Source organism: Schistocerca piceifrons, chromosome 5, assembly GCF_021461385.2.
Source record: "Schistocerca piceifrons isolate TAMUIC-IGC-003096 chromosome 5, iqSchPice1.1, whole genome shotgun sequence".
NCBI classification, from domain to species: Eukaryota; Metazoa; Arthropoda; class Insecta; order Orthoptera; family Acrididae; genus Schistocerca; species Schistocerca piceifrons.
Window position 1 is genome coordinate 548,814,485 of NC_060142.1, and position 23,970 is coordinate 548,838,454.

At 39.2% G+C, this 23,970-nt stretch overlaps 1 protein-coding gene across 1 annotated transcript in view; it reads right to left on the reverse strand.

Annotated features, from left to right (window-relative positions):
- Positions 1-3,566: 3,566 nt before the first annotated feature.
- Positions 3,567-23,970, reverse strand: part of LOC124799135 (tubulin beta chain-like) — a 75,092-nt gene continuing 54,688 nt past the window's right edge. Inside the window, exons 6-7 of the mRNA XM_047262672.1 lie at positions 22,101-22,353; positions 3,567-3,950 (exon numbers count right to left, since the gene is read on the reverse strand). Coding sequence (XP_047118628.1) covers positions 3,567-3,950; positions 22,101-22,353 — 637 coding nt within the window. The remainder of the gene's footprint in view (positions 3,951-22,100; positions 22,354-23,970) is intronic.

Consider the following 23,970-nt stretch of genomic DNA (forward strand, 5'->3'; position numbering starts at 1 on the left):
AGCACCTGTAGTATTCATGGCCATGAAGAATTATACACATTTATGCATTGGTACTTCAGTTTCACAGTTAAATCTATCTCTAGCCATCAATGTAAACAAGTCTGCAACCAAGTTGGCATCCCCGGATCTTCGGTGCATTCTGTTCTGAGTGGAAACATTTGATCGTTTTGGCATTATTATTTTTAGCTACATTTTATTATCGTCTGTCAGCACTGCTACCGTCATTCCAATATTTGAATTTTATTGAGGACAATAAGTAGATTTTAGTTTAGCTTTCCATCCATTTTAATGTTTTAAGTTTGTTTATGGAACAAAGTGTCAAAACACTCAATGGCACAGTAACAGAAGAAATCGGATGACTGGATGAAAAGTGAACCCCAAATAAATGCAATGTAATATATCATATCTAAAAAGATACTTCATATTCTGAGACTACAATGAAGAAATTCAAAGGAATTTAATGGCCGGTGACAAATATTCCTTTGTAATATTAGTAATTTTCGCCTCATAAACATTAATATACGCTCAATAGTAAACGCCTGATGGCCTAAAGTTATCGGACAATTGTAAAGTAAAAGAAATGAACCATCGCATAGCAGCGACAGAGTCTATTATTCTTTATCTTTGCTGTTCTTGCGCGTTGCCTGTATCGATTAATGGTATAAAAAGAATTCTGTTGTTTCAAGACAAATGAGACTTTTGGCGCCTCACCTTTTACTGTTTGTATCCCATGAAAGGCGGACGAGGACTTTATAGTATAATAAAATAATGGAATAGATGATGATAAAATGTGTGGCTTTTTAAAATGTATTGAATTAATGAGATTAATTTTCGGCGTGAATGACAAGCACAATAAGCTGAGCTATGCCTGGAAATAAGTCCGTATTAGTTCATATTATTTTGCAGGGCGGAGTAGTTTCTTTCTCCGCTGTAGATTTGTGCTTACCATTCTTTATAATACTACGTTTGGTCGCCGCGTTTACCTTTGAAGTCTTGACCGTGTTCCTATTAAGCTTATCGGATCTTCGTAATTTTCCAAAGTACACAGGTGGGCTTCAGTTATTGTAATTATTGTACTATTTGAAATAACAACTCACACGACCTTTCTGTTAATAAAACAATACTGTATTTTTCTAAACGGTGCACATATGAAATCCACACTCCTCACTTATTCATAGCGACCCCAAAATGGCGGTCTACAATTACTCGCTAAAAAATTGATGTGCTTCTCACTCTTTCACTAGCTGAGCGCGAATCCCTCCTTCCTCCTACCGGTACCAGAAAAAATCCTCTGTTTATTAACAACTGAAAGTCAAAAAATACATGACGGTAGGCATAGGCTCTATGATGGGCTACCGCTTCATCTTGTCTCTTTGCCTTTAAGGAAGACGAAAACATAAAGGAAATGCAAAAGGTTTATCACAACTTGCTGCGTTCCGCAACTGTATTTTATATTTTATGTGAAAATATTGAGTGAATTTTTTTTTCAATCAGAAAACATGTAGTTTCTTGTAACTGATTACGAACAGACAGCATCAAGAGGACATTTTGACTGTTATGTATAAAGTATTTAACCACAATGGTCACGTATTGTAATTTAATATGAAAAGGTACGTAGCATTAAAAAAAGTGTGTTACAGATAAGTGTGCTTATTTTAGTAAATTAACCTTGATGATTTCCATCTCCTCATTCACTCAATTGATAATTATTTTGTGTCCATAAATCTTCTGGTCCCTTAGTGTTGTTCCGGATATGACTACATCGTGACTATAAAAATGCACAGAAATGATAATGTTTCTCTTATTCAGGTATATAATGCTCAACGTACGTTATTATAATAGCGTAATCAATCCCTGATTCTGTTGCCAAGTGGCCCACCAAAATATCCACTTTTTCCACAATTTAAAGAAAAAAAATAACAATTCTTTTTCTTTTTGCCCCCCAAGAGCAACACTACACCTTGCAAAAGATTAAAAAAAAACAGCTGTAGATTATCAGCATGTAGTTATATTTACATGTGTAATGGGAATGTAAAATGACATTCCACATCATTTCAATTAATTGTGTAAATGACCAAATGACCCACAGAACATGAAACTAACTATATCCAATACGGCCACAGAGATCAGTTTCATGGATTGGCCAGTCAGCTATTAAAACCAGTCAGTTGTCCCATCAGTACTAGAAGAACCACTACTAGGTGGTGAGTTCAAGAAGTCATCTGTCAAACATACTCGAGGTTCAACATGGAGTGCCACAGGGATCTAAATTTGGACCACTTCTTTTCCTTGTACACATAAATGACTTACCAGGAAATACAGATGTAAAGACATATATGTATATGCAGATGATACAACTTTTCTATCTGTAAACCATGTACTCGATAACCTTGTAAAGAGACATGAAATTGGCAAAAGAAAATGCAACATCATGGTTTAATCCAAATAGCCTACTATTTAATGAGGAAAAGACTCAGAATATGTGGTTCAGTCTATTAAAGACTACAAAAATAGAAAAACAAAAGTCAAAGTTTTTAGCTATCATACTTGACAACAGTCTAACATGGAACTCTCATGTTTATCACATTAGTGGTTAGGTTGTCAAGAGTTATATATTTGTTGAAGAGACTGATGTGTTGTGTGTCACTTGAGTACATAAGGACAGCATACTTTGCTTTTTTCAGTCTGTTTTAAGGTATGGGTTAATACCCTGGAGAAACAGCAGAAAAATAAATGAAATTATGGTGATCCAGAAGAAGGCAATCAGAGTAATGGCTAAGGTAGATAATAGAACACATTGTAAACCATTGTTCAATAAACATAGAATTTTAACAATTATTAATTTATGTATTCTTGACAGCATTAACTACATACTTGCTGAACTACCTAATTTAAGTGTAACAAATCAAAGGCATGACTACTAACAAGAACCTGTACTACTCTGCTGTTGCCACAAAATAGATTAACTAAAACTAACAATAGTCATAAGTATACGGCAATTAAAATATATAACAAACTGTCTAAAAATGCGTCAATTAAGCCTAACAAATTATTTCAAGAAAATGTACATAACTTCTTGTTAACTAATCCATTCTATTCATTAGAAGAATTTTTAGAAATGCCCAATATCAACTTAAATATGTAAAAATTTATTTTGTAAAATTAATAGGGTAAGTGAATTGACAAAGTATATTGCATGTAATAATGCTGAATGACCAATAAAGAATCTGAATCTGAACTAGAAGAATGCAACTTCGTGTTCTATTTTTGCCATGCTGACAGCTCCAACCAAACCCAAACTTGATATATCAGATTCTCCACTTGCAATTTTCTGACCTACAAAACAAAAATTTTTGCCATGTAGGAGTAATTTGTCATCCCTTCATATTACAGGTTAAAATGGATCATCAGGCAAAAGTAACAATAAAATAATAATGAATTAATTTATCATTTTTTGGTATATTTATTTAATCAAAACTCATATATACATATCAAAAGGAGATTTATATGAATATATGATATTTTAGGTTTGTAGCAAAAGTACATAGGCCATGCGACAATGGAAATCACTCATCTTCAACCAATCCTGCATCTGCTTCTGCCTCATCATCTTCATCAAATTCTGCATCCTCCTCTACTGTTGCCTCTTGGTACTGCTGATACTCGCTGATGAGGTCATTCATATTTGATTCAGCCTCTGAAAACTCCATCTCATCCATTCCTTCACCTGTGTACCAGTGGAGGAAAGCCTTCCGTTTGAACATAGTTGAAAACTGCTCTCCCACACGTTTGAAAAGTTCCTGAATGGCAGTAGAATTTCCAATAAATGTTGCAGACATTTTTAGTCCCCGAGGTGGTATATCACAAACTGCAGTTTTAACATTGTTAGGGATCCACTCGGCAAAATAGCTGCTATTCTTATTCTGAATGTTCAACATTTGCTCATCCACCTGAAACATAAATGATATGAATGAGTTACTATGCATTGCTTGTCCTAAGTACTATGAATTTGTTCTCAACAACTGGAAGAGTACTCAAAATATCATCACATCCCTCTGAACTTATTATCAACATCCCCAGAATCCAAAGAAACCAAAACACTTTGTTAACTGATTCACCAAGAGACTTAATCACAGAAAAGTTTGTCCTTTCCAAAGGCTTCACGTTCAGCTCCAAACAAATTTTTAAATGTGTTGGATGTGTCCACAATTTACCAAGACAGATGAAGATCTAGCATGGAACATTTCCTCTTCCAGTTCATACCTCCACCCACCAATGACTGCCTTCCACCCAACCACTCCCTGTTGCCTTTCAGGAATTCCTTACCACCAACCTGGCCTTACCTTCCCTCCCTACGTTCCTTCGTAATACCCCACATCTGTAAGCAGAGAAAACCATTACCATCCCCATTCTTGAAACAGTCGTTTATTAAAACATCCTTCCTGCAAATAAATGCTCATCAATGAATCACAGTGGGTACTGACAAAACCTCTGCCATCTGTCTGACTACAACCTATAAGCCTGGCCACAGTGATACCATCTCAGAAGCCAACACAACTTCCACTTTCTATGCAAATGTCTAGGCTCTTCCCAGAATCTACCCCACCTAATTCATCTCCCTCCTCACTTCAGCCACCACCATCATACATAACCTCTTTTTAACCACCATAGCTGCCCCATTGTACTTTGTTAATGTGTCCCTTAGAAAGAATTGCTGCTCTCATTAAACCAATACCTCCACAAAACCATTTCCTGCAGCTTAACTTCCTGTATCTTGGATGTGAGCCACTTTCATCATCACCTCTCTACCATCCACACCCCATATACACATGATTCGTTACTTTTCATAGTTGACGCCACGCAATGTGGCAGACCAAGAGACACTATATTGAAGTGACTGATACCACATATAGTAAATCACCTGATCCATTCTCTTTTGTTTAGATATATGCAATTCATGTTATTTGTTACTTCATTTATGTTAACTACTTGTTGAAATATCATCATTAATTGCAAATATATCGTGTTAGGTACACAAGAACTAGTTGATAGCTATGTAAACGCTACTGTATTTACTAAATCATGCCTAACTTGTGATGAAGCCATACTTGCCACTCAAAAGTAAATAATGCTGTAACGTAAATGTTAGCAAAGCTAAAAGTCCAGTAATTATTTCATCAATTAAGAAGTAAAATGTGAGTATTGTTAAAGTCATTAATATTTTAAGTTTCAGTTGTAAATATAATATGTTCTATTATTATGAGTAATCAGTTTTGTCTCCCACTGTACTCGACTTATGTACACCCACTCCCTGTTCTGTTATTATCCCCTTCCTTTCTAATCCAACACCTGTAGTTCCTTAGTTTGAAATGTAATAACAATACTGCCATGTCTGGATGTTAACTGTTGTATATAAGGTAACTATGTAACCATTTTTGACTGTTAAAATTTATTTTCTTAATTAATATTGTTGTGCTCATAGTTCAACAGTTTTATATGACAGGACAGGCACAATATTTCTCTAACTAAAAAGAAAAATTTAGTCTTCACCAATGAAAGGGAAAGTAACCAGAAAATCAACAACAAACCTTGAAATTTCGTGTATTTTTGGTACAAATTTCAAACTCATGGTTATCCATTGTCTGAAGAATACATCTAACAGAGAAGCTGTCAAAAAGTATGGTTTGGATTAATTTAATGTGTAACATTGGACAGAATTAGAGAACAAGCTGCAAACTGCTGTTGAACAAGTAAATCCTACAGAAGGACAAAAGCTGGGAAATGACCTGAGTTTGAAGTTAAGGTTCTATTCTTCATACATGCTAAAAGAAAGATGAAATAGCTATCTCCTGATAAATAATCCAGTTAAAGACCTTGAAAACTGTGAAAACCTTACACATTCCAGAAACAGGATTCCATGGGAGTATTGTTAGTTTTATGTTCCATGGATAATTTGACTAATCATAAAGATGTGCAACAAGTTGTTTTATATTCATATTATACAATCATATGTAAAGATGGCTGCATTTAAAAGCTCATAAACTGGTGTTGCAGATTAACACATAGAAGTAAACTCTCTATCCAATTAAATACTTCACTAACATAGAGATTGTCAAAAGGCTTTACCAAAAAACTGATCAACTTCCAGGGGCACAAAATCTAAATGTGGAAGCATTCTTATCACTTTTACCAGTCAGGAAACACTGAAAAGACATTACCGTTAATCCTCATACTCTGATCAGCTGTTGTCCCACTCTCCATCTGAGACTGAAGATAGATGTTGCCCAGGGTTAGTGATTCACTGCCAGGAAACTGGCTGGATGATAAAAGAGTTAATGATGGGCTAGCTAGTTACTGTTTGGAATCACAGACCTAGTGAACTGCTCACTAAGAGAGTTATGCAAGTGTTAGATGCGTTTAAAATTCACCACAAACTGAAGTAAAGAATACAGTTACTGTACTAAAGACAGACCTAGGCATTATAATTGTATATATGACTTCAAAACTGCAGGTATTTGAAGTTGTCGTAACCAAACCATTTAAACCTTCACCAAAAAATTTATTCCAACTGGCTTTTAGGAGATCATGCTGTCACTCCATCTGACACGATTAAAAAGCCAAGAGTCAGCTTTGTATGTGAGTGGATTCTCTCTCTGTGGTGCACATCACCAGGTTCAGTCATCAAAGGGTTCAAGAAGTGATGCATGTCCAACTTCTTGGTTGGTAATGAGGCTGACATACTTTGGGAAAAGAATGACAAAATTACTGGCAGTGATGAAATAAATACAAATAACATTAATAGTGACATCAATAAAGACTGTGATTAGAAGTGCGATTTATCTACATAATAACATTAAAAAATGTGATTCTGAGTATTCGTATTGTGAACAGTTAATAAATGGGTAATGTGGAAAATTTTCCTCCACTGAGTTTCTCATTTTACCTCCTTCAAATTTAGAGTGCAGATTATATTCGAATGCAGCTTACTTTGCTGGCTCCAAGGGGGAACATTTTCTGAAAGCTTAGCAGTAATTTCAATCCGTAATGGAGAATGCATCAAATGTAGATCAGCGAGAAAATTCTGGAGTGCTGTAGTTCATCAGTGAAAGTGGCATGGTAAAACAAACTTGAGTTTATTTAGATCTGTGTGAATTTGGAACAATTGAGGTACTGAACCATGTGGTGAGCCATTACCTTCACCCCTCACATGATTTATTACCCACTAGTTTCAGTAATGAGATAATTATACAAGACAAAATACATAGATAAAAGCTAAACAAAAATCTGAATTGATTCCTTCTCAGGGAATATTTCAATTAAGTTATGCCCATAATTGCATTAAGATCACTTTGTCTTCTGCCATAAATTAAGCATGTTTTATGAAAGATTAGCATTTCATTTTCTTGTTCTGGAATACTGCATAACACCTAAGGACATTTTTGCAAATGCTAGGAAGACTTAAGTAAATGTACATTTTCTATTGATCGAGACCATCAAACAAAAAACTATCAAAACTTAATACAGAATGATGAATAATCCAAGCCAAAATAACAAAAAATCCAGGATTGAATAACAATTATATACAAAGGCCTGAGCCTTAGTACCCAGGGACACTGGCCATGTGTGTGTGAGTTGTTGTGTGAATGTGTATGAGTTTTCTACTTCTGAAGGAGAGTTTTGAAAGTAGAAATATTCCTAGTATTCTTCTTAATTGTACCTGTCTGCAACTCAACACCTTCTCTATGTGGTGAGCAGCAATCTGTCCTTAGCTATTGTTGTTTTCCAAGTTAGTAACATTTATCCAATGTCTTTAGTTGGTAATTCGTATAAGTACAGAATTAGCCTAAATGATTCATCGGGTTTCAAAGTACTGTTTGTCTACAAGTATACAATGTGCAAAGATGGGTGATACATGAAAACATATATACAGTTGCCAAGTTTCTGATGCATACTACAAATGTTCACTGTGTGTGTGTGCGCCCTTATTTGTCTGGTGCACTTCCAGACGGTTATCCAGCTCTACCGATACATTTACTAGATTGTTTTCATCAATGTGCAGGGAGACAGGTGGGTGCATGTGAGTGAGTGTGTGTGTTAACACTTGTTGGGAGACAGGCTATTATCCATCAGCAGCAGTGATGCATTCCTGCAGTTCTCACAGTGAGCATTGGTAGTGGGGGAGTACATAAATTTTGTCCTTAAAGTAAACACATATGAAGAAATCACATCGCATGTGGTATGGCAACATTCCTGCTGTTTTCTGTGGAATGCTCAATTCACGGCTTGCACAAACAGTCCGTTTTTGTGAACTGCACACAAAGCTCTTTCTCACACACTCCACTGTTTTCTCTAAGACACTTCGGTCCCCTGTGCTTTTACCTTTACGTGGACAGCCAGTATCACAAAACTGGCGAAACCAACGCGAAATGGTCTGGTGGCCAGGTGCAGCATATGAAAGCACGCTGAACACTCATAAGCAACAAACTCTTCACATATTCTAACACACACAAACTCTTCTCCTGCATTGCCGCCATCCTGTACAAGGCCATCACAGGCCTGGCATCTAGTGTACGCGTGAGCCATGAGCCAAGCTTTTTAAAACTGGTGAGCATCTCTATCTTTATGTGTATCACCTGTCTTTGTGTGTTGTACACTGTCAATACACAGTGCTTTGAACCCAATGAATCATTTAAGCTAAATCTGTATATGATACTACAACTATACAGATTTTGTAATGGGGAGTATAAGTGTCAAAAGTGGGATCAGAGAAAATTCTGATGTGTTATCAGTGAAAGTGACAATCTACAAAAACTTAGCTTATTCATTTTAAATCCATCTATAGTTGTCTGCAAAGGGGGGTGGGGGGCAAGAGCGGCACTTGCAACCACCTACCCCAGTGGAATCTGGTGTGCAAAGTTTTTATTATGTTAACAGAATCTTTCGTTGGTACTTGGTAGAACAACATTATAATAAATGAAAAGCACCAGTTTGCTTTTGATCCACAATATTACTTTTATTGTGTAACTGGTTTTTGGCTTACACGACCATCCTCAGACATTTACCGAGTATTGTTACCAAAGAAGTTACAATATTTGCAGACAACATTGGAAGATAAGTAATACGTTTAGATGGAAGCTGAAACATATAGTAATATCTTTGACAGTGTGGTGGTACTGCAGTCAAGAAGAAAAAAATTGAAGTAAATAAATACACTACTGGCCATTAAAATTGCTACCAAGAAGAAATGCAGGTGATAAACTGGTATTCATTGGACAAATATATTATACTACAACTGACATGTAATTACATTTTCTCGCAATTTGGGTGCATTGATCCTGAGAAACCAGTACCCAGAACAATCACCTCTGGCCGTAAAACGGCCTTGATACGCCTGGGCACTGAGTCAAACTGAGCTTGGATGGCGTGTACAGGTACAGATGCCCATGCATCTTCAACAAGACACCACAGTTCATCAAGAGTAGTGACTGGCGCATTGTGATGAGTCAGTTGTTTGGCCACCATTGACCAGACGTTTTCAATTGGTGAGAGATCTGGAGAATGTGCTGGCCAGGGCAGCAGTCAAACATTTTCTGTATCCATAAAGGCCCGTGCAGGACCTGCAACATGCAGGTGTGCATTACCCTGCTGAAATGTAGGGTTTCACAGGGATCGAATGAAGGGTAGAGCCACGGGTCACAACACATCTGAAATATAACATCCACTGTTCATAGTGCTGTCAATGATAACAAGAGGTGACCGATACGTGTAACCAATGGCACCCCGTATCATCACGCCAGGTGATAAGCCAGTATGGCGATGATGAATACACGCTTCCAATGTGAGTTCACTGCGATGTCACCAAACACAGATGCGACCATCATGATGCCGTAAACAGAACCTGGATTCATCCGAAAAAATGACATTTTGCCATTCGTGCACCCAGGTTCGTCGTTGAGTACACCATCGCAGGCACTCCTGTCTGTGATGCAGCGTCAAAGGTAACTGCAGCCACGGTCTCCGAGCTTATAGTCCATGCTGCTGCAAACGTCGTTGAACTGTTCGTGCAGATAGTTGTTGTCTTGCAAACGTCCCCATCTGTTGACTCAGGGATCAGGACACGGCTGCACGATCCGTTACAGCCATGCGGATAAGATGTCTGTCATCTCGGCTGCTAGTGATACGAGGCCATTGGGATCCAGCACGGCGTTCCGTATTACCCTCCTGAACCCACCGATTCCATATTCTGCTAACAGTCATTGGATCTCGACCAATGCGAGCAGCAATGTCACAATATGATAAACCGCAGTCGCGATAGGCTACAATCCGACATTTATCAAAGTCGGAAATGTGACGGTACGCATTTCTCCTCCTTACACGAGGCATCACAACAACTTTTCACCAGGCAACGCCGGTCAACTGCTGTTTGTGTATGAGAAATCGGTTGGAAACTTTCCTCATGTTAGCACATTGTAGGTGTCGCCATCAGTGCCAACCTTGTGTGAATGCTCTGAAAAGCTAATCATTTTGCATATCACAGCATCTTTTTCCTGTTGGTTAAATTTCGTGTCTGTAGCATGTCATCTTTGTGGTGTAGCAATTTTAATGGCCAGTAGTATAAAAATGGAGTAGACGGGAAAAACTTTAACACAAAATAGGAACAATATGCCTACATAACAGTTTCTATTAATAAACAAAACTAATAAAATAAAATCAGTAATTGACAAGGCTACAGCAGGATATGTAAAAAGCTGAGGAGGTATAAAACGCTGAGTGTGATACACAAACCAATTAAAAGAAGAAACAATTACCAGTGTAACTACAGAATACATAAGGAACTTAAGCAATATCAGTAAGATAAGCAGAAATAAATAAATGCAGGCATTTTAAGGAACAGACAGTAAATGCAATCTTTGAGAGTGTGGTGGTACTGAACTTTAACATTAACATTGTATTCTAAATTGTGGCTATGTAACAGTTTGCATTAAATAAAAGAACCAAGTAAAATATAAACAATATTTGATGAGACAACTACAAGAGGTGTTAAACATGGACAGTAATACGAGTACCAGTTAAAAGAAAGCCTTAATAATTGAAACTACAGTCTATATGGAATACATAGACAACTTCAATAAAACAAAATAACTTAATGAATACAGGAAAATCGAAATACGTAGGAACAAACAGTGTGAGAAGTAACAAACAACAGAGATGATTACATGAAGTTTAAGAGAGGGGGGTGTTTTTATTCATTATACCACTCTAATATACACTCCTGGAAATGGAAAAAAGAACACATTGACACCGGTGTGTCAGACCCACCATACTTGCTCCGGACACTGCGAGAGGGCTGTACAAGCAATGATCACACGCACGGCACAGCGGACACACCAGGAACCGCGGTGTTGGCCATCGAATGGCGCTAGCTGCGCAGCATTTGTGCACCGCCGCCGTCAGTGTCAGCCAGTTTGCCGTGGCATACGGAGCTCCATCGCAGTCTTTAACACTGGTACCATGCCGCGACAGCGTGGACGTGAACCGTATGTGCAGTTGACGGACTTTGAGCGAGGGCGTATAGTGGGCATGCAGGAGGCCGGGTGGACGTACCGCCGAATTGCTCAACCCGTGGGGCGTGAGGCCTCCACAGTACATCGATGTTGTCGCCAGTGGTCGGCGGAAGGTGCACGTGCCCGTCGACCTGGGACCGGACCGCACCGACGCACGGATGCACGCCAAGACCGTAGGATCCTACGCAGTGCCGTAGGGGACCGCACCGCCACTTCCCAGCAAATTAGGGACACTGTTGCTCCTGGGGTATCGGCGAGGACCATTCGCAACCGTCTCCATGAAGCTGGGCTACGGTCCCGCACACCGTTAGGCCGTCTTCCGCTTACGCCCCAACATCGTGCAGCCCGCCTCCAGTGGTGTCGCGACAGGCGTGAATGGAGGGATGAATGGAGACGTGTCGTCTTCAGCAATGAGAGTCGCTTCTGCCTTGGTGTCAATGATGGTCGTATGCGTGTTTGGCGCCGTGCAGGTGAGCGCCACAATCAGGACTGCATACGACCGAGGCACACAGGGCCAACACCCGGCATCATGGTGTTGGGAGCGATCTCCTACACTGGCCGTACACCACTGGTGATCGTCGAGGGGACACTGAATAGTGCACGGTACATCCAAACCGTCATCGAACCCATCGTTCTACCATTCCTAAACCGCCAAGGGAACTTGCTGTTCCAACAGGACAATGCACGTCCGCATGTATCCCGTGCCACCCAACGTGCTCTAGAAGGTGTAAGTCAACTACCCTGGCCAGCAAGATCTCCAGATCTGTCCCCCATTGAGCATGTTTGGGACTAGATGAAGCGTCGTCTCACGCTGTCTGCACGTCCAGCACGAACGCTGGTCCAACTGAGGCGCCAGGTGGAAATGGCATGGCAAGCCGTTCCACAGGACTACATCCAGCATCTCTACGATCGTCTCCATGGGAGAATAGCAGCCTGCATTGCTGCGAAAGGTGGATATACACTGTACTAGTGCCGACATTGTGCATGCTCTGTTGCCTGTGTCTATGTGCCTGTGGTTCTGTCAGTGTGATCATGTGATGTATCTGACCCTAGGAATGTGTCAATAAAGTTTCCCCTTCCTGGGACAATGAATTCACGGTGTTCTTATTTCAGTTTCCAGGAGTGTACTTCTGAAAGTGATTTCCTGTGAATCCACCACACCTCTCATTCAGCCAACTGAAGGCATTTTGTGGCCTGTGGTATTATATGACATCTTGCAATGACCAACTGCTTTATATAAAATATGGCAATTTTAGAATTTTACCTCCTCCCTCCCCCAGATTTTTGCAGATGCTTATTAATCCACCTGAAGTTGGAATGACTCAGATACTGAAAAATGTTCAAAGGAAAACTGTCCAATTTGAAAAGTTTCTTTGACCTCTAGAAAAGCTTTATAGTAATGCTTAATAAATTACAGTAGAAGATACCTTGAGGATGGCATCATACATCAGGAGAAGGAATATTTTTAACATTCTGATGACCCGTCTTCACAGAAGATCAGACAAATTAGGGGACACATGGCTACTGTTACTGCTGCTCTTTGGATTGGGGCACATAACACTGTCATTGGTGTCCAAAAGTTAATAAATAGAACTAAATTAGAAATTAATAACTAATATTATTATACCAAAGAATAGTTATTCCAAAACAAGGAAATGTTGAAAACTATAAAGTTTATAAGAAAGTAAGCAGTATTATAGAAAATTTGAAAAAGATACATAAACAAAAGCCACAATAAATTCCAAAAACTTTAAATATGAGCAACAGGTTGGTTGAAAGTAGATTGATGACAAAGCTCAGAGTTTGTGCCAAACAATTTGTGTAAAAGTTTAGCAGTCAAGCAAATATTAACTACACAAATGACATACTGCAGATCACCACATAAAATGAAGAGAAATTTCCTCGAGAACTCTCTCCAAAATATGATGCATCGGAAAGAGGTACACCACAACTAGGTAGCAGATTTTACCAGTCATAGTTTGTTAGTTCTCACTTCCAGCAAGTCCTTCTCCCAGAGACAGAATTCTGTGCCCCGACAGCAAGGTTATAGCATGGGGGAGGGCATTTAGATGTTGCAACAGTAGGAAGTGTGCAGACAACTTTGGCTGCTACTCCTGCAGTTTTCTTGTCCCAAATCCCCACATGCTTTAGTACCCATCAGAGTATCTTCTCCTTCACTAGGAAATGTTAAGTGAAGGAACATGTCCTGGATGGACTGGATTGGCTGTTATGCCTGTTACATGCAGTGTGCAGCTTGGTGTGCACTCAGGCAATCAGAGCGCGTGAAGAATTTCATGGTCTTGACACACCTCACCTATTCCAGTGGTGTCAAGATAGCATGTACCTCCATATCATGAAAACTGAATTTGTTTGGCAAGTGGATCTTGAGGACACTATCAAGATGAACCACAAAGCAGCCACTTATTGGAAGACAGGCTATTATCCATCAATGTCTGTCACAGCAGCAGAGACACATTCCTGCAGTTCTCACAGTGAGCATTGGCAGCATAAATTTTGTCCTTAAAGTAACACATGTGAAGAAATCATGTCACATGTGGTATGGTAACATTCCACACTGTTTTCTGTGGAATGCTCAATTCACGGCTTGCACAAACATTATAAGTAGCATATATTTGTGATGCTCATATCCAGAGCCTGTTCAACTTCTAGGATGGTTCTTGGTTCCATTCCTGGTTCACTCTATGCATTGTATCATTAGAACTTTTTTTCAGATAGCTGCCAAATGGCTTTGTCATTTTTTATGACTGGAGAATGCTATTTCCATGTGTCAGTACTTGTTCATACAAAATATGAATGACAATTATAACAAAAATCTATGCACCAGTCACAGTTTGAGGAGTTGCCCCAGGGTGAACAGTGGGGGCTCACCTGCCTCAGAATGGAGGCTGACTGTAGGGCTGGTCCTCTATGCAACTTTGGCCTGTCTTACACTTGCATCATGGCTAGTGGTTCACTTGAAAGGGGAGGCAGTCTAAGCTCAATTGCAACTACAGAAACACCACAAAAATTACTGTCAGATGAAATGGAACCTGTGAGTGATATTTCTTTATCTGTAGTACACAGCCAAAACCATTACATAAAGTCACTACACAATGCACTGACATTCCTTACACAACACTAAATTATCATTTTTATTTACGAGTAAACAGATACTGATAGTAAAATATCATTATGTTTGTATTCAATTATAAAAGCATACAATGAAAAGTTGTTTCAGACTGTAAATTGAAAGACTAAAAAATGTGTTAAAAGTATTTTTATAGTTTTGAAAAGTTGTATATAATAATTATTTACTTTTTCTCATAAATATTTGTTATGTAAATTATCAAATGTTAATTACACACGAATTTGTCTTTGCTTGTATTGGTCAATGTTAAACTGCATCTTTGGACAGCGGTATACATCACTGATCTTGGTCCATTTTTGTACATTTTAAACAGTCCTAATGACTTTTTGTGAAATGTTGGTTGTTGGTTGCCAACGCGCATAGTTTTATAGAAAAAGTTTTGTATTTACACATTTATGTGTGATGAAGTGTTCTTTTAACCATAGTAATAGGTAATAGAAATCAGGAAGACAAAAGGCTGTGGTGACCTCAAAAGTTGACACATTGTTTGTGAACAAATATGATTCACTGTGTGATATCTTTACTTTTTCAGTTTATTGTTTTGTTGTGTTAAGTGTGGAACTCTGTGTTATGTGTTGTAAAGTCTAATTACAAAGTGAGAAAAATGTGCGATGAGCAGACTACTCTTGAATCATTCAGAGTATAGTCACACCATACCAAGCACACAAAATCCTGTATTGGTGAACCCGTAAGTGAGCACAACACTAATTTGGAACATGCAGCAGTGTCGCATGAATGACTCCAACAACGACTGCTGCAGGAAACAACTACAAGCAGATGCAACCACCATCAAATGGTGAGCAAACTGAGGAAAATTCAAGTCTCAGTTGTTCCACGATGTCTGATGTCAATGTGGCTGCAGTCGTATCAGACCTAGTGAGCTATGGTCTGCAAATTCCACAGACCCTTAAAAGTGGCTCTACTGTGCAGTGGGAGCCATTGGAATGAATCATTGCCACTAGTGCCACTAGGGTTAAGAACACTGGTTAAAGATGAACTGCACTGCCCCGCACCACAACTGCTGTATGAGGAACAACTGTCACTTCACGCCGAGCCCATCTCTACTAAGCCATGGAATCTTCAAACTACAGAGCGCACAACAGAGTTCAATCAGCAACTACAAAGAAGTATTACACAATTACATTCCATGCTACTGAAGAATAATGCAGATAAAACAGTCTTTAGACAACATTGCAAGCCTGACTGAGTGATGACAGTGTAAGCGCAGAGTAGGGAATCAGTGATCATAAGGCCATTGCAGCATCCCTGAATATGGAAGTAAATAGGAATACAAAAGGGAGGAAGGTTTATCTGTTTAGCAAGAGTAATAAAAGACAGATTTCAGACTACCTAACAGATCAAAACGAAAATTTCTGTTCCGACACTGACAATGTTGAGTGTTTATAGAAAAAGTGCAAGGCAATCATAAAATGCATTTTAGACAGGTACGAGCCGAATCAAACTGTGAGGGATGGGAAAAACCCAACGTGGTTCAACAACAAAGTTAGGAAACTACTGCGAAAGCAAAGAGAGCTTCACTGCAAGTTTAAACGCAGTCAAAACCTCTCAGACAAACAGAAGCTAAATGATGTCAAAGTTAGCGTAAGGAGGGCTATGCGTGAAGCGTTCAGTGAATTTGAAAGTAAAATTCTATGTACCAACTTGACAGAAAATCCTAGGAAGTTCTGGTCTTATGTTAAATCAGTTAAGTGGCTCGAAACAGCATATCCAGACACTCCGGGATGATGATGGCACTGAAACAGAGGATAACACGCGTAAAGCTGAAATACTAAACACATTTTTCCAAAGCTGTTTCACAGAGGAAGACCGCACTCCAGTTCCTTCTCTAAATCCTCGCATGAACGAAAAAATGGCTGACATCGAAATAAGTGTCCATGGTATAGAAAATCAACTGAAATCACTCAACAGAGGAAAGCCCACTGGACGTGATGGGATACCAATTTGATTCTACACAGAGTACGTGAAAGAACTTGCCCCCTTCTAACAGCCGTGTACCGCAAGTCTCTAGAGGAACGGAAGGTTCCAAATGATTGGAAAAGAGCACAGGTAGTCCCAGTCTTCAAGAAGGATCGTCGAGCAGATGTGCAAAACTATAGACCTATATCTCTGACGTCGATCTGTTGTAGAATTTTAGAACATGTTTTTTGCTCGTGTGTCATGTCGTTTCTGGAAACCCAGAATCTACTCTGTAGGAATCAACATGAATTCCGGAAACGGCGATCATGTGAGACCCAACTCACTTTATTTGATCATGAGACCCAGAAAATATTAGATACTGGCTCCCAGGTAGATGCTATTTTCCTTGACTTCCGGAAGGCGTTCGATACAGTTCCGCACTGTCGCCTGATAAACAAAGTAAGAGCCTACGGAATATCAGACCAGCTGTGTGGCTGGATTGAAGAGCTTTTAGCAAACAGAACACAGCATGTTGTTCTCAATGGAGAGACGTCTACAGACATTAAAAGTAACCTCTGGCGTGCCACAGGGGAGTGTTATGGGACCACTGCTTTTCACAATATATATAAATGACCTAGTAGATAGTGTCGGAAGTTCCATGCGGCTTTTCGCGGATGATGCTGTAGTATACAGAGAAGTTGCAACATTAGAAAATTGTAGTGAAATGCAGGAAGATCTGCAGCGGATAGGCACTTGGTGCAGGGAGTGGCAACTGACCCTTAACATAGACAAATGTAATGTATTGCGAGTACATAGAAAAGAGGATCCTTTATTGTGTGATTATATGATAGCAGAACAAACACTGGTAGCAGTTACTTTTGCAAAATATCTGGGAGTATGCGTGCGGAATTATTTGAAGTGGAATGATCATATAAAATTATTTGTTGGTAAGGCGGGTACCAGTTTGAGATTCATTGGGAGAGTCCTTAGAAAATGTAGTCCATCAACAAAGGAGGTGGCTTACAAAACACTCGTATTGCTCATCAGTGTGGGATCCGTACCAGATCGGGTTGACGGAGGAGATAGAGAAGATCCAAAGAAGAGCAGCGCGTTTCATCACAGGGTTATTTGGTAAGCGTGATAGCGTTACGGAAATGTTTAGCAAACTCAAGTGGCAGACTCTGCAAGAGAGGCGCTCTGCATCGCGGTGTAGCTTCCTGTCCAGGTTTCGAGAGGGTGCGTTTCTGGATGAGATATTTAATATATTGCTTCCTCCTACTTACACCTCCCGAGGAAATCATGAATGTAAAATTAGAGAGATTTGAGCGCGCACGGAGGCTTTCTGGCAGTCATTCTTCCCGCAAACCATACGCGACTGGAACAGGAAAGGGAGGTAATGACAGTGGCACGTAAAGTGCCCTCCGCCACACACCGTTTGGTGGCTTGCAGAGTATAAATGTAGATGTAGATGTATAGACTCCCTCAAGGACACTGTACACCAAACTCTCCAATGTTCTCTCGAGAGTTACACGCACCTTCAAAACAGAATAGAACAGCAAAGAGACAGCATCAATTGAAGGCCTCAAACTGGCACACATAGAGGAGTCAAATACGGTTCAGCTACCCACAGTCACAGTGTCAATGTCCACCAGCATGGAGAGTACACATCATTCTCCCTCTTACACACTATCAGACTGCGAACAAGAGGAAGATGGTTTGGCCACTCCACTGAACTGGTGGAGGCTGCAGACAAAATCACAACCGTCACCAGTGGTGGTCACACAAGCTGAACAAATGGTAAAACACCGGTTCCCTTGCAACCCTAGTGCTTCTGGGTTAAAAAAGAAAGCAGAGGGGGGGTTCTGGTGTTGACATCTCAACAATCAAAACATTGGTTGTGGACAGTGAAATCTGATTCAGTGAGTGATATCTTTAGTTTTCAGTTCTTTGTCTTATTGTGCTAAACACAGAATTCTGGGTCACATGTTGTAAAGTGTAAATTCAAAGTGCAATAAATGTGTGATTTTCAAAGTACTCTTGAATTGTTCAGTGAAGAGTAACACCATACCAAGCAAACAAAATCGTATAAGGCTTCGTTAGAAAGTTAATGCATAAACAAGCAGAAACAAGAATTATCTTCACAGACAGTGTGCCAATAAAAAAGAACTTCCAGAAAACTATAATGAAAAGACAAGATAAGAAACTAATACTTTATCAAGTATTTTTATATTGCCACATAATAATTTGCCACTCCTTTCTGTCTTATCTTAGGCAGACCACACCAATGCTCGTCACTGAGGTTTGCTGAATAATTTTAATCACTGATTTCATCATATCACAAATGTCAAAAGAGGCTAGACTGACCACAGAGAATGCAAGGGCTTCATCTTGTGTCGAACAGGTAACCTATTGCCAGCATGTTCAGAAACATGACAGAACAGGTACTTATCTATATGAAGAGTAGCCTTTTTTAGGTTAAAAAAGATTGCAGCACAAGCAGCATGAAGTACTAGTGCCATTTTTGAAGGGATCATATAAACAAGAAAGTGATAGTGCATTTGAAGGTGTTATGGAACCTCAAAATGCAAAAAAATGGATATTTTGTTTTTCATATTATTAAAATGAAACCTGAATAGAGGGTCCAACACATTTCCTTAAGGCATACCTGAAGTTAGCTCTACACCTGATTAAGGTGATGGTCATTAGAACAGACCAACTTATAATCTTAGACTGCATGCTTAGCTCAAGTTGTGTCACCTCTAATTTTAATTGCTTGTACATTAATTTATCTTTTGTACTCGTAAGAGAATAACTCCGTGGAAATGTGGAAATTACTTTGTAATTCCACTGTCATGTACTAATACTAGTTATTATTTTGTGCTTGAATAATGTAGTGGTCAACAGTAAAAAGATTCTTATTTCAGAAGAAAATTTCCTCGTGGAAGAACCCCTTTATAAAGCAAAATGAGTACTGACAGGTGTGCAGATCCTAAAATCAAACTGACATGATGTTTCAGCATTTCACCTGACTGCCATCTTCAAATATTAAGCTGGAACACTGAGACTATGCCCACAACATGTGTATGCCAGCTGCTGTCAGTGCTGCTCTTCTATAAAGAACACATGCAGTGCCATTGTTGCTGAATGTTAGAATAAGTGACATCGCAACAAGACAGTTGTCACAAAAATCTGCTGCCCACTGCATCATACGCTTTGTGAAGGAATTCAAGGCCATAATGGGTTCAACACCTTGCTTGATGGGAACCCATTGTCTCATTTATGAGATTATCTGATAATCGGTCTCTCTCACCTTCCTAAGGACACTGTTTCAAAACCGAGATGTATCAGCAACTATCTGTGAGCCACTGCCCTTCATTTAGATGTTTCTCATCTGTGGCAGATTTATCCAGTTATTGAAGTCTTGTGTGTTGACTATGCTCTATACAGAATCTAGGCTTTCATGACCAGATGACATTGCTGCTGGTAAAATTTTCAGGGTATAAGGCCATGGTCCATAAAACTCTTATGTTCCTAATGTTTTGTACAGGACTGTGTTGAACATCTTCAGAGCATTGTTCTTTTGTTGAGTCAGCATGACTCAATGGAGGAGCAACACCTCTGAAGATGTAGAGCACAGTACTGGATGAAATGTTAGGAACAGAAGAGTTTTGTGGACCAAGACCTTGTATCCCAAAAGGTTTACTAGCAGCTATGTTCTACACATCCATACTGAACCACATGCTGTCCGTTTCATGAAATTTTGCCATAGGAACAAGGAATTTATACACACTGGCTTCCTTAGTTATAAATAATCCTTGAACAAGGTCAGGGAAACCTCTAAGCTTAGCTGGCATATGGAAAAATGCCCTGATGTTTAACTTTTAAAAATCCTCTCAACTTTGATGGACATGCCTCCAGTATAATGGAGCCAAATACAGCCAAGTTCTGGTGATAATCCAACCCCCAAGACACATTAAATCTGCTTATTAGAGAGACCATTTTACTTGACCACAGATTTCAGGTGTTCAATTTCTTTTGCCAAGTCGTCAAGATTTGGAGATAGCATATGCTCTTTGTGTCACAAACCTACACACACTGACCAGAATCTACATCCTATGAGTTTTAATCCACTACATCGGTGCAGTGAGCTTGCATGTCCATTTTGCTACTGGACAGCACTGACAGCTTCTGGTGCAAGTGCCATGGACATTCTGTGGCATGGATAGGGGCAACGGTTCTGGCATTTCAGTAGTTGAGTTTAGCATCTGAAGATGTGACCAGATGGAATGCTGAAATACATCAACTTGATTTTACGATCTGGCTACAAACCTGACAGGCATACCATTGGGGTTTCTTTTATGATAAACATGTGTTTCTGGTAATACAATAAGCTATAACTAAATTAACTGACGCTACCTTGAAATTTAAGAAAGAAAATAATTTTCTGGTTAATAGGCAACTATTGTGTGCTGTGTAAATTAAGTAACAAAAAGCTGTATACAATGACCAATACACAGATTCTTAAATGGGAAAGTCTGTAGTCTCAAAGGTAGTCATACAGGAAACATCACTGCAATTTGTCAAATTACTGTTCATGGTCATTATAGTTTTGGGATAACTTATCAGATCTCAATTTACAGAGAATACAGAGATAAACTTGTTCTTAGTCTTACACTAGGCGAGGTGTCATTTGGCATTTTCCAGTGTTATGTGTGGCTTATGAGCAGCAGCTCAACCATTTAATCCAAGCTTTCTCACCTCCCACCTATCTGTCATAGCACTTGCAGTGGATCCTGATGCAGTTTGTAATTCCTGTGTGATGGTCTGGATAGATGTCTGCCTATTACACATTACAGCCCTCTTCAACCGTCGGTAGTCTGTCAGTCAACAGACGAGGTCGGCCTGTATGCTTTTGTGCTGTACGTGTCCCTTCACATTTCCACTTCACTATTACATCGGAAACAGTGGACCTAGGGATGTTTAGGAGTGCAAAAATCTCATGTACAGACGTGTGACACAAGTAACACCCAATCACCTGACCACGTTTGAAGTTCGTGACTACCGCGGGGCACTCCATTCTGCTCTCTCATGATGTCTAATGACTACTGAGGTGGGTGATATCGAGTACCTGGCAGTAAGTGGCAGCACAATGCAACTAATATGGAAAATGTATGTTCTTGGCGGTGTCTGAATACTTTTGATCACATAGTCTATATGTAGTCAGGAGAATTTGTAAAATTTTAACCATCGCAATTGTTGTGATAACTGCTTATTAGCTGTTCACTACTTGCAAGTGTTCCTGAGCCTATTATGGAAAACTGACAAAAAATGAAATCAGTATTCACCAAATATTACTTTTTATACAAGTGTGTCCTTTCACAAGCAGACCCTAAAATGACTTTGTTTACACAAGGAACTTCCTTCACTTATATAACAAACTACTATCTCACATAAAATGTAAGGTATCTTACCTCTTTCATGGACATGCGCCCTCTGAAGATGGCTGCCACTGTAAGATATCGTCCATGTCGAGGATCACAAGCAGTCATCATATTCTTTGCATCAAACATCTGCTGCGTGAGTTCTGGTACAGTAAGAGATCGGTATTGTTGAGACCCACGTGATGTCAATGGAGCAAAGCCAGGAATGAAGAAATGTAAGCGAGGAAATGGCACCATGTTAACAGCTAGTTTGCGAAGGTCAGCATTTAATTGTCCTGGAAACCTAGAGCCAAATGGTAATTAGTTAACAGACAAATATCTAGAAGTAATTTTGCTTATACTAACTGTAAAATATATGTACAAAAATTCTGTAAGGTTTGAAACACTAGAATAAAATTGTAATTAGTCAGCAGACAAACATCCAAAACCAGTATAGCCTACACTAGCTGTATAATAGGTTTGAAACACTAGGATAAAATTAAGTTGGTCTGAAATCTTTTATTGCCTAATATTGGAAAGAAAAAGTTATTTGATATTGTCAAATTCGTAACAGGTGATCTGTTATGTTACAATGTGCGGATAAAAAATACCAGGTCAAGATCTTCATATCAATAAAAATTCTGTGTGTATGAGCCACCAGGTATTACACATAGCCATAAGCTGTTGAGCTGAATCGCTCAAGTTTGGTGGCTGATACACACTGAATTAAGTAATAATTTTTATTGATCTGATGATGGCACACCAATGAGCTGAAATTAGTACTCGATAAAGGAATGTCAGTGGCCTTCACAATTTTTATCCACACAGTCAGGCTAAGGGAGATTGCAGGGAAGTGCCAAAATGTGTACATGACAGCAAGAGCAGTTCAGCTCAACAGATTACGACAATGTGTAATGCCCAGTAGCTCATGCACATTGAAGTACGTAATAATTTTCACTGATGTGAAGAAGGCTCATCAATGAGCTGAAACTAACAATCAATAAAGGAATTTTAGCAATCTCTACCTATGATTTTTATCCACACATTATAAAGAAAATTTATTGTGAATGTAACAAAGCAAGGAAGTACAGATGTCAAATGAATTTTACGAAGCAGGATTTTGTGAATTCAAGGTGTACTATCATAAAACTTTTGGGGTGTGAAAAGAAATTTCAATTAATTTTTTTGTTAACTCAAGAATCTTTAAGAACTGGTCTCTCTTGGGCAAAATGCATTATCACTCAGGTGTAATTGCAACATAATCTTCTTTATATCTCATCTCTCAACTCAATTTAAATGAACTGCAGATGTTAAATAGATTCAAAGAATACATAGGGTACCATTGATAAATAACAATAGTAACAATAATAATATTAAAAATAATTGGGAACTTCATCATCCAGGGTCCTAGAGGTTCTGAGGCTGCCTGTCACAAGCCAGGATAAAGAGAAGTGATGGAGGAATAACATCTCTTTAAAAAGAAAAAAAAAAGAAAGAAACCTTGGTTCAGCTGGCCCAGCTGATAGCCCCCTGCCATTGTTACAGTGAATACTTCAAAGGCAACGAATACAGAGAAGATGGACTTCTGGATGACAGAGGAGACAGACTTCTGGACGACGGAGCTGTCGAAAGAGGCAGCCTCTTACCCAAGGTTAAAATGGATTGAGGGCATGAAGGTTCCACGTGTTAGTGATGGTTTTGTTCCACGTGTTATTAGTGGTGGTTGAATCAGTGACACTCCAGGCTAACAACATGGTCTTATATCGGGAATTCAGGGATGACTCTGGGTTCCATGCTATCAACAATTTGCAGCTTCATATCATAAAATGTAAAGTTTTCACAATGGATGTTCTACCTCAGGTGGTTAAGTCTGATGAGGAAACCATCATTACATCCTGTAATAAATTGGGACCTAGGCTTC